At 44.2% G+C, this 12,580-nt stretch overlaps 1 protein-coding gene across 1 annotated transcript in view; it reads left to right on the forward strand.

Moving 5' to 3' along the window:
- Positions 1–12,580, forward strand: part of MYRFL (myelin regulatory factor like) — a 113,942-nt gene that overhangs the window by 58,554 nt on the left and 42,808 nt on the right. Inside the window, exon 10 of the mRNA XM_040637808.1 lies at positions 7,822–8,022. Coding sequence (XP_040493742.1) covers positions 7,822–8,022 — 201 coding nt within the window. The remainder of the gene's footprint in view (positions 1–7,821; positions 8,023–12,580) is intronic.

A 12,580-nucleotide genomic window follows, 5' to 3' on the forward strand; every position in this document is an offset into this window, starting at 1 on the left:
GTTAGATGTTATGGAAGTACTGCTTTGAGCTGGGAAACTCATGCCTGAGTCAGGCAGCCTGCGAGTCACCTGCGTACCTTGAATAATTTACCTGGTGTCTGGTTTCTCCACTTCCTGCTGGAAGCTCTGTCCTCTGGCTGCGGTCAAGTCCACACAGCAACAATACGAGAGAGTGCTACTGTCTAATATTCTATTACCGGGACTCTGTTAATTGGTGCCTCCTTATATCCAGACGCAGTGGTGATTTAATTCATGATCACTTTGAAAGGTTGAGTGTTCCTGCAATTCATATTCGCTATGAATACTAAAAAACATTAGATTACACTTAGTATAGTTTGGATGTCACGTTATTCACTAAATTTTTATTTTAAAAAAAGTGATTATATTCCAGATTTCATTGTTTTCTTCTAGCCATAAATTTTGGTTAAAGAGGATGCCCTACTCTAGAAGTGCTCTGGGTAATACAGGGGTTACTCTAGCAACAATGAGAAGAAGGAGAATGGTAAGCAGTGCAAACCACTCTCCTCCCCCAAACTAGAAATATCTTATTGATATTATTTCATTCTAACCCCAAATGCAGAAGTGAAAATGAATGCAGTTTTTGAATCTATTTAACCGTTTAACATTTAAACCAACCAAGAGAAAAAAAACTGAGCTTCAGAAATGGTGATATTGTTCGAATGAGTGAGTTTTTGAAATGTTCACAGAGCACATTTCCTGCGCCTAGGATTCTATGCCTTGGACGTATACCTATGGTTGGACAGAGGGCAGACCAGCCCACATTCTCCAAAACAGCCAGATGTGCTCTCTTAGGCCATAACCTGGGTCTGTTAGTTTTAGCTCGGGAATGAAGGAAGAAAAATTTGACCACTGAACATGTTATAAGAGCAGACTACGTTATATGGAGAACTGCCAGTTGCACTAAGCAAATTCAGATTCATGTTGAGGCCTGAGAATCATTCTTCCCAAGAACGGAGATTAACGTGAGGGCAAATGTATGAGGCTTAGACTAGATGCGTTTCCAGCCTCCAGGAAGACTTCAGGAGACCTAGCTTGTCAGAATTCTCCTTGGAGAGAGGATGATGGGCAAGACCCAGGAATTGTTCATCTGGGTTGTCAATCAGAACAGCTTTAGAAATATATTATGGTCCTGTCGTGTAAATTGACCAATTTCATGGAAATTAAGGTTTACTCCAAAGACAGATTTATTTCCCAGGTCTTTTGTTTTTGGGAGCATTCTGCCATGGAGTTCCTTCAGATTCTCCTTGTTAATGACTAGGTTTTCATTCAGCTCCACTTTCCTTCTAAAACACATAATTAAACCTGGTTTGGAGTGCTGTGTTGTAAGCAGGAGGGATGATTACTTTTGTCTGCCTTTTCAAAGATGCACCGGGGTTTCCTAGTTTGAAAATGAATACATTATTCCAGTTTCTTTTCCAGAAGAATAAAAACACGCACGTCCCCAAGAAATGCCCCCTTACTGCCCTGCAAACTGCACAGTCCTAAGATGAGAAACCTACAAACAGGGGCAGGGAAAGCAAAAGAAATAATGGGGCTGCAAAGGATGGTGAGGCATGGGTATAGAGCCGAGCCATCCCAGGGCCCAGCTCCATTTTTACCAGCTCTCGCCCTTTTCTACAAAACTCCCTTCCTTCCCCCCATACACAACAACACACACACACACACCAATCTTCTGGAGTTCAGGTGAATTTTTTTTCTTTTAAAGATTTTATTTATTTATGTGACAGAGAGACAGCCAGCGAGAGAGGGAACACAGCAGGGGGAGTGGGAGAGGAAGAAGCAGGCTCCCAGCAGAGGAGCCCAATGTGGGACTCGATCCCGGAATGCCGAGATCACACCCTGAGCCGAAGGCAGACACTTAACGACTGCACTACCCAGGCGCCCCTGGATGAATTTTTATTTACCCAAAGGAATCAGTATGTGGGGCAATGTCCATTTCACCCCGTGGTTGGGATTCAACTTTTGTTAACTCTGGAGGGGGTAACTCGACCAGGAGTGTATGGGACAGAGAATCCCCCAGAAAGTAAAACAAAGATACCTGGATCCTCCCTCCACAGTTTATTTAATAGGTTGAATATACATTTCTAACAAGTTTCCAGGAGAGGCTGCTGACCTTCAGACCACACTTTGAGCTGCACTGATAGGGAGCATTTCTAGTCCCATTTTCCACGAGCCCTCTCAAAAGGAACAAAAATTTGTTGTGAACTGTCTTCCTCAACTCAAGCTTTCCTAATATGCTCTTTGGCTGCTGCTTTCGAAGCCCAAACAATGGTAAAACAAAGAATTTCCAGCTTTCCATTCCAAACTTAGAACAATCTCAAGTTACTATTAACTGCTGTTTCCTGTTCCAAGCACCTGCAGAGGGCGCCATTTATATTTTACTCAGCGAGTGGAGCTTCCTCGCAGAATTGTGCCACTCTGCAGGTCTGTCGCTGAGGAGAGCAGATTAAGTGATTACAGGCCCCTTTTGGAGACATTGCAGGTTTGGTTCCAGACCACCGCAATAAAGCGAGTCAAATGAAGTTTTTGGTTTCCCAGTGCACGTGAAAGTGATGTTTACACTATACTATGGTCTAGTAAGTAACAGCATTATGTCTTAAAAAACGATGTACATACCTTAATCAAAACATAGTTTATTGCTAAAAAATGCTAACTATAATCTGAACGTTCAGAGAGTAATGCAATGGTTTAGAGATGGTGGAGGGTTCTGCCTCAATGCTGGCAGGATCGAGGGGGTGGCTGCTGAAGGTTTGGGGTGGCCCCTGCAATTTCTTAAAATAAGACAACAGTGAAGTTTGCCGCATCATTGACGAAGTCTTCTTTTTATGAATGGTTTCTTTATAGCATGGGATGCTGTTTGATAGCATTTTACCTGCAGTAGAACTTCTTCCATAATTGGAGTTAATCCTCTGAAACCCTGATAGTGTTTCATAGACTAAGTTTATGTAATATTCTCCGTCCTTGGATGTCACTGCAACAGTCTCCACAGTATCTTTAACAGGAGTGGATTTCATCTCTGGAAACACTTTCTTTGCTCACCCATGAGAAGCAACTCCTCATCCATGAAAGTTAGGTCATGAGATTGCCGCGAGTCAGTCCCATCTTCAGGCTCCACTTCTGATTCTAGTTCTCTTCCTATTTCCACCACATCTGCAGTTTCTTCCCTCTGCTAAAGGCTTGAACCCCTCAAAGTCCTCCATGAGGGCTAGAATCAACTTCTTCCAAATTCCTGCTAATATGGATATTTCCACCTTTTCCTATGAATCAGGAATGTTCTTAATGACATCTAGAATGGTGAATCCTTTACAGGTTTTCAACTTTCTCCGCCCAGATGCATCAGAGAAATCACTATCTATGGCAGCTATAGCCTTATGAAATATATTTCTTAAATAATAAGCCCTGAAAGTCAAAATGTCTCCTTGATCCATGGGCTGTAGAAGAGATGTTGTGAGCAGGCATGAAAACAACACTAACCTCGTTGTACGTCTCCGTCAGAGCTCTTGGGTGACCAGGTGCATTGTCAATGAGCAGTCATATGTTTTTTGTTTTTTCTTAAGATGTAGGATACTTTTTTATTTTAAAGATTTATTTAAGAGAGAGAGAGAGCAGGGGGAGGAGGAGCAGAGGGAAAGGGACAGAGAGAATGTCAAGCAGACTCCCTGCTGAGCACAATCTCACGACCCTGAGATCATGACTTGAGACAGAATCAAGAGTCAGAGGCTTAACGGACTGAGCCACCCAGGTGCTCCGAGCAGTCATATTTTGAAAGAAATCTTTTCTGAGTGGTAAGTCTCAAAAGTGGGCTTAAAATATTGAGTAAACCATGTTGTAAACAGATGTGCTGTCGTCTAGGTTTTGTTCCATTTATAAAGCACAGGCAGAATAGATTTAGCATAAATTCCTAAGACCCTGAAGCTTTTCAGAATGGTCCATGTACACTGGCTTCAATGTGGAATCAGCTTGTCCTTTGGAGCTTTGAAGCCAGGCATTGACTTCTCTCTAGGTGTGAAATTTCTAGATGGCCTCTTCTTCCCATAGGAGGCTGTTTCATCTATGTTAAAAATCTGTCTTTTAGGGGTACCTGGGTGGCTCAGTCGGGTAAGCATCCGACTCTTGATTTTGGCTCAGGTCATGATCTCTCTCTAATAAATAAATACATAAAATCCTTTAAAAATCTGTTGTTTGGTGTAGCCACCTTCATGAACCTTCAATGTGGAATCAGCTTGTCCTTTGGAGCTTTGAAGCCAGGCATTGACTTCTCTCTAGGTGTGAAATTTCTAGATGGCCTCTTCTTCCCATAGGAGGCTGTTTCATCTATGTTAAAAATCTGTCCTTTAGGGATACCTGGGTGGCTCAGTCGGGTAAGCATCCGACTCTTGACTGATTTAAAGTGAGAAACATGCGTCTCTTCCTTTCACTTCAATACTTAGATGCCTTTGCAAAGTTGTTAATTGGCTTAATTTTAATATTGTTGGTTTCGTAAGGCTCTGGCTTAAGGAAATGTGGTTGGTTTGATCTTCTATCCAGACCACTCAAACTTTCTCCACAACAGCAATAAGGCTGGGTCACTTTCCTATCACTTGTGTGTTCACTGGAGCAGCACTTTTAATGTCCCTTGCGTTCACAGCCTGGCTATCTGGCACAAGAGGCCCAGCTTTCAGCCTGTCTCAGCTTTCAACATACCTTCCTCCGTAAGCTGAATCATTTCTAGCCTTTGATTTAAAGTGAGAAACATGCGTCTCTTCCTTTCACTTCAATACTTAGATGCCTTTGCAAGGTTGTTAATTGGCTTAATTTTAATGTTGTTGGTTTCGAGGAATAGTGAGGCCCGAGGAGAGGAAGAGAGGTGGGGAAATGGCTCGTTGGTGGAACCGTGAGAATAACACACAGAACACATATTGATGAAGTTTTCCCGTCTTCTACGGGCATGGCTTATGGCTCTGCAAATCACGATAGTAACATCAGAGAGCACTGATCACAGATTACCATACCAAATGTAATACTGAAAAAGTTTGAAATATTTCAAGAATTACCAAATCTGTGGCAGAGACATGAAATGAACAGATGCTGTGGCATTAGTCGTGAATGGTGCAGACAGACTTCCTAGATACAGACTTGCTACAAACCTGTAATTTAGAAAAAAAAAATGCACTATCTGTGAAGTGCAGTGAAGCAGAGCTCAATAAACAGAGGCATGCCTGTGTAGGTTGGACAGTAGTTGTTATGCACAGCAGTGTGTGAAGGATAATTTGAGACCATTCATCCTCATTTTTGCAAAGTATTCATTTATACGTGATTTCAATAAATTCCCACAGCACTGTGAGATAGGTAAAGAAGTCATTTTATCTTTATTCTTCAAAGAAAAAAAGCTGGTACAGAAAGGTTAAGTGACTGCCCCAAGACCACAGAGCCAGTTTGTGTCATAACACAGATTAAACCGTTCAGGTCTTCCCTAAATATATGGGGCTGTGGGATAAGTAAGAAAAGTATTTTAGAGACTTTAATTCATTTTGGGGTTTGATATCAATGAACCACCCTTGAACGACATGGGAACACAGCTTCATAATTTCAGAAAGAGGTAGTATGTGACGGTTTGCTTTGACCCATTAAGATTGTGGGTTCCAGAGAAGGGAAAAAAGTTTACAGACTTTATAACATTTCCCATTACTGATGAGGAGGACCCCTCCATAGGTCTATATATTTAGAAAATTGCAGATCTGTGGCCCTTTCCAAAATGACTTGGACGTATTTTAGGGATCCGATTTTTCATCTGATGAAAGCTAAGTGAGATTGTTAGAATTGTTCCAAAAAATTAAGTCTACTTATATCTGCTGTTCCAACATGATATCAGGCTTATGATAATAATTATCCCAAAGCTCATTAAGGAAAAAATCCATCACTGTCTATTTTGCTTCCTTGAAGTGGCTCGTTATGTTCAGAATAGAACAAAATGCATCAACCTTTATACGGTATACCTTTGGACTGAGTTGATCGCTCGCAGTAAAGGGATTTGAGTCAAAGCCAATTTTCCATTCACGACCAAGGGGGATCTAGGGACCTTGTAGCAAAGTACTTTGTTTAAGTGAAGTCACACAAAATAATGTCCAAAGTTACTACTTTCTATTCGTTTACTGCTTTAATCTATCAAATGTCAATGGTTGAGTCGTGCAGCTCAAATTTCAAACAGGCAAGAACAAAAAAGTTGAAGACACCTAAAAGTTCTTTCACTGAACCCAAGCTAAGAACTAAACTTTGTGGTGTTTTTTAAAAATTATTATTTTAAAATGGGTAGTGCATGCTTATGGTAAAGAAAAATCCAAACGATACCAAGAGTGTGTATGTTGAGCAGTGAATCTCCTTCCCAGCCCATTTTCTACATCTCCCAGTTCCTGTCCTTGAAGAAACCGTTGTTATTGGTGTCTTGAGTATTCTCCAGAGATGATCCATGCATATCCAGGCCCTGAGTTTGCAGTCTCCTGCATTGCCCAGAAAGGCAGAGAGTGAAGACGTTGCATTAAGGTTGACTTTTTAGATAATCAGGGTCTATACTGTTGGTCTGAATTTGTGACAACTTGCCTCAAACACACAAAAATCGGATTTAGAACAATAGGCCATAATTTTAAAAACAAATTAATTTTGTTGTGAGGATTTGGAGGGATTCAGAGATCCTTACTTAAAGATATTTGGAAATATATTCAGAATCCATAGGAGGTGGGGTGGAGGGAAGGCAGGAGAGTGAAAAATTCTTCAGCAAAGAATTTTATTTAAGAGTAAAATCTCCAGAACTTTGGTCTCATCGTTTCACTTGGATTCTCTTTGAAGACTGCATTTGGCCAGGGTTACTTTTTTAAAAATATAATTTAATTTTTTTTTTTGAGAGAGAGAACACGAGCAGGAGGAGGGGCAGAGGGAGAAGGAGAGAGAGAGAGAAGCAGACTCCCCGCTGAGCAGGGAACCCGATGTGGGGCTCTATCCCAGGACCCTGGGATCATGACCTAAGCCGAAGGTACCCGCTTAACCGACTGAGCCACCAGGTGCCCCCAGCCAGGGTTACTTCTAATAGGAAAAGTTAGGATCATTATTTAATCATTAAGGGAAGTGTAAGTCCAGCTCCAGAATTTACTAGCTTTGTGGCCTTGGGCAATTTGTTTATCCTTTCCAAGGCTTCTGGATATCTATAAAATGAGGCTAATAGTACACATCTCATAGAATGGGGGAGTGGACTAGCTCACAACAAATGTAGATGTTGTTATTCTTTCTTCAGTGTCATCTGTGTTTAGGGAATAGTTGAAGTGTATTAAATATATTTGTGCTGTCATTTGCTTGTCAATTGCATATGAAATCATAAATATTAAAGTGTTTTAATACTATAAAAGAGCTAGCTAAATACAAAGTATTTTTATGTCTCTGGGCTTTCATAAGCTTAGAATATCTTCTGATGTAAGGTTCTGGTTTTAAATTCTTATCCCTGAAAAGAAGGTCATTTTGAGTTTCCTTCTTCCTGATATCCACCCAGTGTAACTGACACATTCTGATTTCCAGATAGTTGCAATAGAGCCTGGACGTCCCAAACCGTGACATACTAAGCTCCTGCTTGTGGGGAGCAGAGCAGTTAGGGGAGTCTCCTGGCTCAGTGTGGGGCCACAGTTATTTGGATATGTCAGAATGTCCCATCGAACATATGATTCTCAGGTGAAAGGCTTAGATAACATTCTGTCTTCCTTTGCTCTGAGGAATAAAGCAATCATCTATTCCTGCTACTGTAACTTTAATTGTAACATATTTATGTATTTTTTCCAGGCCTCTAACCCTGGGCAGTTTGAAAATGACAGTGATACATTATGGCAGCGAGGACAAGTTCCAGAATCTATTGTTTGTCATAGTCGAGTGGGAATAAACACAGATGCCCCGGATGAAGCCCTGGTCGTCTGTGGCAACATGAAAGTGATGGGGACGATTATGCATCCCTCTGACAGCCGGGCAAAGCAGAACATCCAGGAGGTGAGCACAGGGCAGGCCTCGGGCACCTGCTCTGACACCCGAGTCAGGTGTGCTGGGCATTCCTGGACGCTGACATGCCTAGCAAAGGGCATCTCTACACGTCTCCTGTTGGTGTGAGACGAACACAGTGCTTAACAATTGTGAGTGTGGGAGCCGAAAGGCATCTCTGCTGAGACTGTAACGTGCTTCCTACTCAGGAGAGTGGACTTACCTGACAGGAGCGGTGGGCAATGACAGCACGGCGCTGGCTTCACAAGCAGGAAGTCTCCAAGTTACTGGCCACGGGCCACCGCCCTTCCTTCCACGCACTGTCAGCTGCTGGAGCTTACCTTTTCCTTTGCCATCTCCAGATGTCCATCTCCCTGCTCATCTTCCAGGCACTGTCTCAGTCCAGTTCCCTCCTGTATTTCTCCTGAGCCTCCCAGCCTCTTCCTCCCAGAGACCCTGCCAGCCATTGTCTTCCTCACTCATCGTCTTTCTCTGAGGAGCACTTCATGGAGCTCCTCCTCCCCCTCTTCCCTCCAATGAGGTTTATCCCATCGCCTAAGTCTCCGGGCCAAGACCTTCTCCTATCTGTGGAGAGATAGTCACCTGGTGGAAACCAGAAATCAGGCCTGGAAATCAGGATGTGTTTCTCCACTTTGGGCTCATCCCAGCAACGTGGCCCTAGATAAGACAACTCCGCCCAAACCCACTGCCTTCATCTGGAAGGTGGAAACGGTGCCTCTCTGCTCGATCCTACCAAGTCTTTTATAGTTTTTAACCCATTGAGATAAGAATCGTCTTGGAAAGTCACAACTGCCATGAAGGCCTAAGAGATTAGGATTAAGATGCTTATCCCTTAGCCAGACCACACTCAGTTCTAGCTCGTCCACCATTTAATTCTCTTTCTCAGTCATTGTTTCTACCATTTCCCCATCTTCTCACTCACACTGCTTCTCCTGTTAGCATGTTTGAGGCTGTGGCAGAATTGTGTTTGAACCTCCTTTCCTCAGTCTTTTTTAGTTAATAGGAGGCATAATCTGTAAATCATTGGCCATTCTTCCAGACTGCATTCCTTTCCCAGTGCAAATGTGCACTGGTTTTTCTGAACCAGCCAAGGAATGTCCTCCTTTGCTGAGTGGATTCCAAAGAATGGTTGTAATTGTAGACTTTTATACTGATTGCAAAGCTGTGGTTCATGTTAGAAGAGCTGTGACCTACTGCCGGATGGGAACTCTTAGGGCTAGAAAGTTCTCACATACATTTCCAGATCCCAGTCCTAGATATTGTGCTTTTGACTTTTAGAGAGAGATAAACTGTCTGCATTTCAGATCACACCAACTCACTCACTCCTTTGCAATTGGCTATACAATTCCTTACCAGATCTTATCTAAATGCAAACGGAAAATGACAAGCTGGGGAGTCCTCTACAGCCCCTCCTGCTACCACCAAGCTACCACCCGGAATTCACTTACCCAAAGTCTCGGGTTGAAGAAAACAGACTGTCTTAAAGTAACAAGCTTCCCTAGAACTTCTCAAACCTCTTCTAGGCAGCCTTCTCGGATAAATCAAATATTACCCCAATCCAGGCTCTAAATGTGGAATTCCTGTATCTCCTTCCTGCTTGTGGCAACATAAAGGCCAGAGCTTCATGATTCTGGAAACCACTGGCCCAGGAACCTTGGCACAGACATGTTCTATGTCTCTGCTTATTCTTCTGTGAACCAGGAAAGCTCATATTCAACTCACTTGTGTTTGGCGCGTCTTCTCAGCTCACATACATGAAGCATTCTTTAGCTGTACAAATACATACTATCATTATTCACTTGTATAAGATTATATGTAATTCATTTATTAAATTATTTCATATTAATACATTTGTTCTTAATAGGGTTATCCACATTTATGAAATGTAGATATCTAGAAATCTTATCCTAGAGGCCACTTTTAGGCACACAGGCTTGAGCAATGAAATGCACAGGGGTCCAGGAGGGCCCCCCTGGCTGAATACAGACAGGTCTATCACGTGACCCTCCTTAAAATACCCATAAGCCCTCACTGAACAATGGGCTACTTGCAACCAGGCACAGTCACCAGGAAAGGGAAGATTCCATACGTTCCCATACCTCTTCCCCTTCCCCCTTCAAATACGGCCCCCACCCACTGCCTTGGCGCAGACAGCCTCCCCCTCCCTGTCCTGCCCACAGCTCCCTTGTGCTGTATTCAGTAAACGTCTGCCTCCTTTGTTCTGCTTTGGATACATCCTTTCACTGTCCATGCTGCTAGCTTCCACTCAGGTGGGTCGCCTCACATTTGGGGGCCCCCATCTGATCGGGAGAGACACCACACTTATCAGTCCTATTCACCATTACGGACAAGAGAGGTGATGGCAATGATGACGGGGCTGACAGATGTGTGAGCTTCATCTTCACCTCCCCCTGACTCAGTTTTTCCAACCTTTAAAAATAGCCGTTCCATTCTGAGAAGTGGACCCCTGGTTGATACAAGCCCAGGACTGGAGGCACTTTCTCATTCTTTAAGGATGCATGGGAACCAGGGTGGCTTCTGGATAGCTGTTGCAAAACATAGCGGCCAAACGCGGTGCCCGGTGCGGTGATTGGGGAAAGTGAATCCACGTTGCTGCCCTGCCCTGCTCTGCGCCTCCTCGCTCAGGGCAACGGAGGTGGTTTTGTGGGGATTAAGCACAGAGCGCTCTGCATAGAGAGCCCTGGTGGGGATCCCTGTGCTCATCCGGACACACATCCAAGACTCAGACGACAAAGCAGAGGTGATTGAAACCTGGGACGTGGAAGGACTGGGAAGATGAGGTCGGCCTAAGTGAGCAGCAGCCTCACTTAGCCAGACGTTGTGTTTACTGACGGGACGACAGACAGACGGTAGAAGGAAATGCAGCCCTTACAACGGAAACCCGGAAACTGGGGTGGAACCAATAGGCTGAAAAACAAAGGAGCATGAAAAACGTCAAGGTCAATGCAAAAAAAGTGAGGAAGTTGAAAGTCGAACGCATCAGTCAAATTCTGTGATGAAGAATGAAAACAAGGCTGCAAAAAATTCAAAAATAAAAGCCAGGAAAGAAATCCGTTAAGACGAAATGCTCAAAGATCGTTTTCCCCAGCCGCATCAGCAGTGTAGTAAAGACGAAAGTGTCGAGCCGCTCCTGACGGGAGACTGGTCGTCTAGGCTGTGGCCAGGTGATGGATAACAACATCTCCCTCCCTGACCAAACCGCAGGCCCAGAGCCAAGAATGCCTTTTCTGTGGTGCAATTCTTGAGGTAATCTTAGAGAAGCCTTGGGCATGAAGCCACAAGACAATGACAGCCATTTGCATCAGGGTCAAAACTTTCCAAAACTGCCATGTGTGAGATAAATCAGACACCTGAATTCAGCTTCTAGCTTCTTGCTCAAGCACATGGATGAGCAAGGTGTGGTGTTAAGTGCTGACCAGTGTTTGCTTCCTGGAGGAGGATTCCGAGAAGGCACAGCCCTTGCTTCCAGGGCTTTCCCTAGGGCTAGGGTGTGTATAGGGAACGTGCAGAACAGGTCGCCGATACTTAGCTTGGGAAAGTGTACAACCCCGCATCAGAAACCAGAAGAGCATTTTCTTACAGAAACATTGTTAGAGAAGGTATTTCGATCCCGAAACCAACCCTCAAAATTTTCTTCAGACAAAAATCTGTCTGAAGTGCCACGATAATAATACTGTGGAACCCAATCACTGTGTCCAGCAATGTCTTCAGGGAAGGTGCGTTAAAGGAGGCGGCTTAGTCACCCCGGCTCATGTTCCCTCTCAGTGGCCTGGACAGCCTGAGCGAGCGCACGGCCTCCTCTGCTTTCTGTTGGGGGCAGACATCCCCCCGTGAGGGTCAGAGAAGGAAGAGGAGCAAAGCAGGCCCAGAACTCCCAAGGGGGACTGGGTAGGGCCTGGCCAGTGCAAGGCCAGTCCAAGCTGGCTCCCGCCTGAGCCCATCTTCAACTCTGTGAGCGTCAGGGACTGTCCGGCCATTCGCTTCCTGCTGCTTTCACTGGAGGGTTTGGGTGCCGTTCCATGTCAGGCACACGGCTAGGCACTGCAGAGGTCCTGAGATGAGCTAGCTGTGGGCCTTACCCTCAAAAATAGAACTTTTTTAAAAATTTAAACTCCAAGTAGGAAATACTCACTGAATCTCCAATGCCTGGTATAACACATTCGGCACATAGTAGCTGTTCATTAAATATTTGCTGAATGACTTGTCCCCCTCCCTCCTCCTCTGGCCCTCCCCGCGTGCTCATGCACTCTCTCAAATACATAAATAAAATCTTAAAAAAAATAAATATTTGTTGAATGAATGAAGGAGCTCAGTGTGAGATGTGTGACTGCCCCTTCCCAGCATGGCCTGCAAGGCCCTCCCCGCTCTGGCCTTAATCTTTACAGTCTAGTAGCGCCCACCTCTGCCCCGGTTGTTGCAGACAACATTCAGGGGACTTAATCTCTTGGGGCTCGGCTCATGGTGTTCCTTCTGCCTAACTTCCCTGCCTTGGTCTCACCCTTTCCATCCTTTCTCCCTACCTTGCCTC

This window comes from Ursus maritimus, unplaced genomic scaffold (assembly GCF_017311325.1).
Source record: "Ursus maritimus isolate PB19 unplaced genomic scaffold, ASM1731132v1 scaffold_21, whole genome shotgun sequence".
NCBI lineage: Eukaryota > Metazoa > Chordata > Mammalia > Carnivora > Ursidae > Ursus > Ursus maritimus.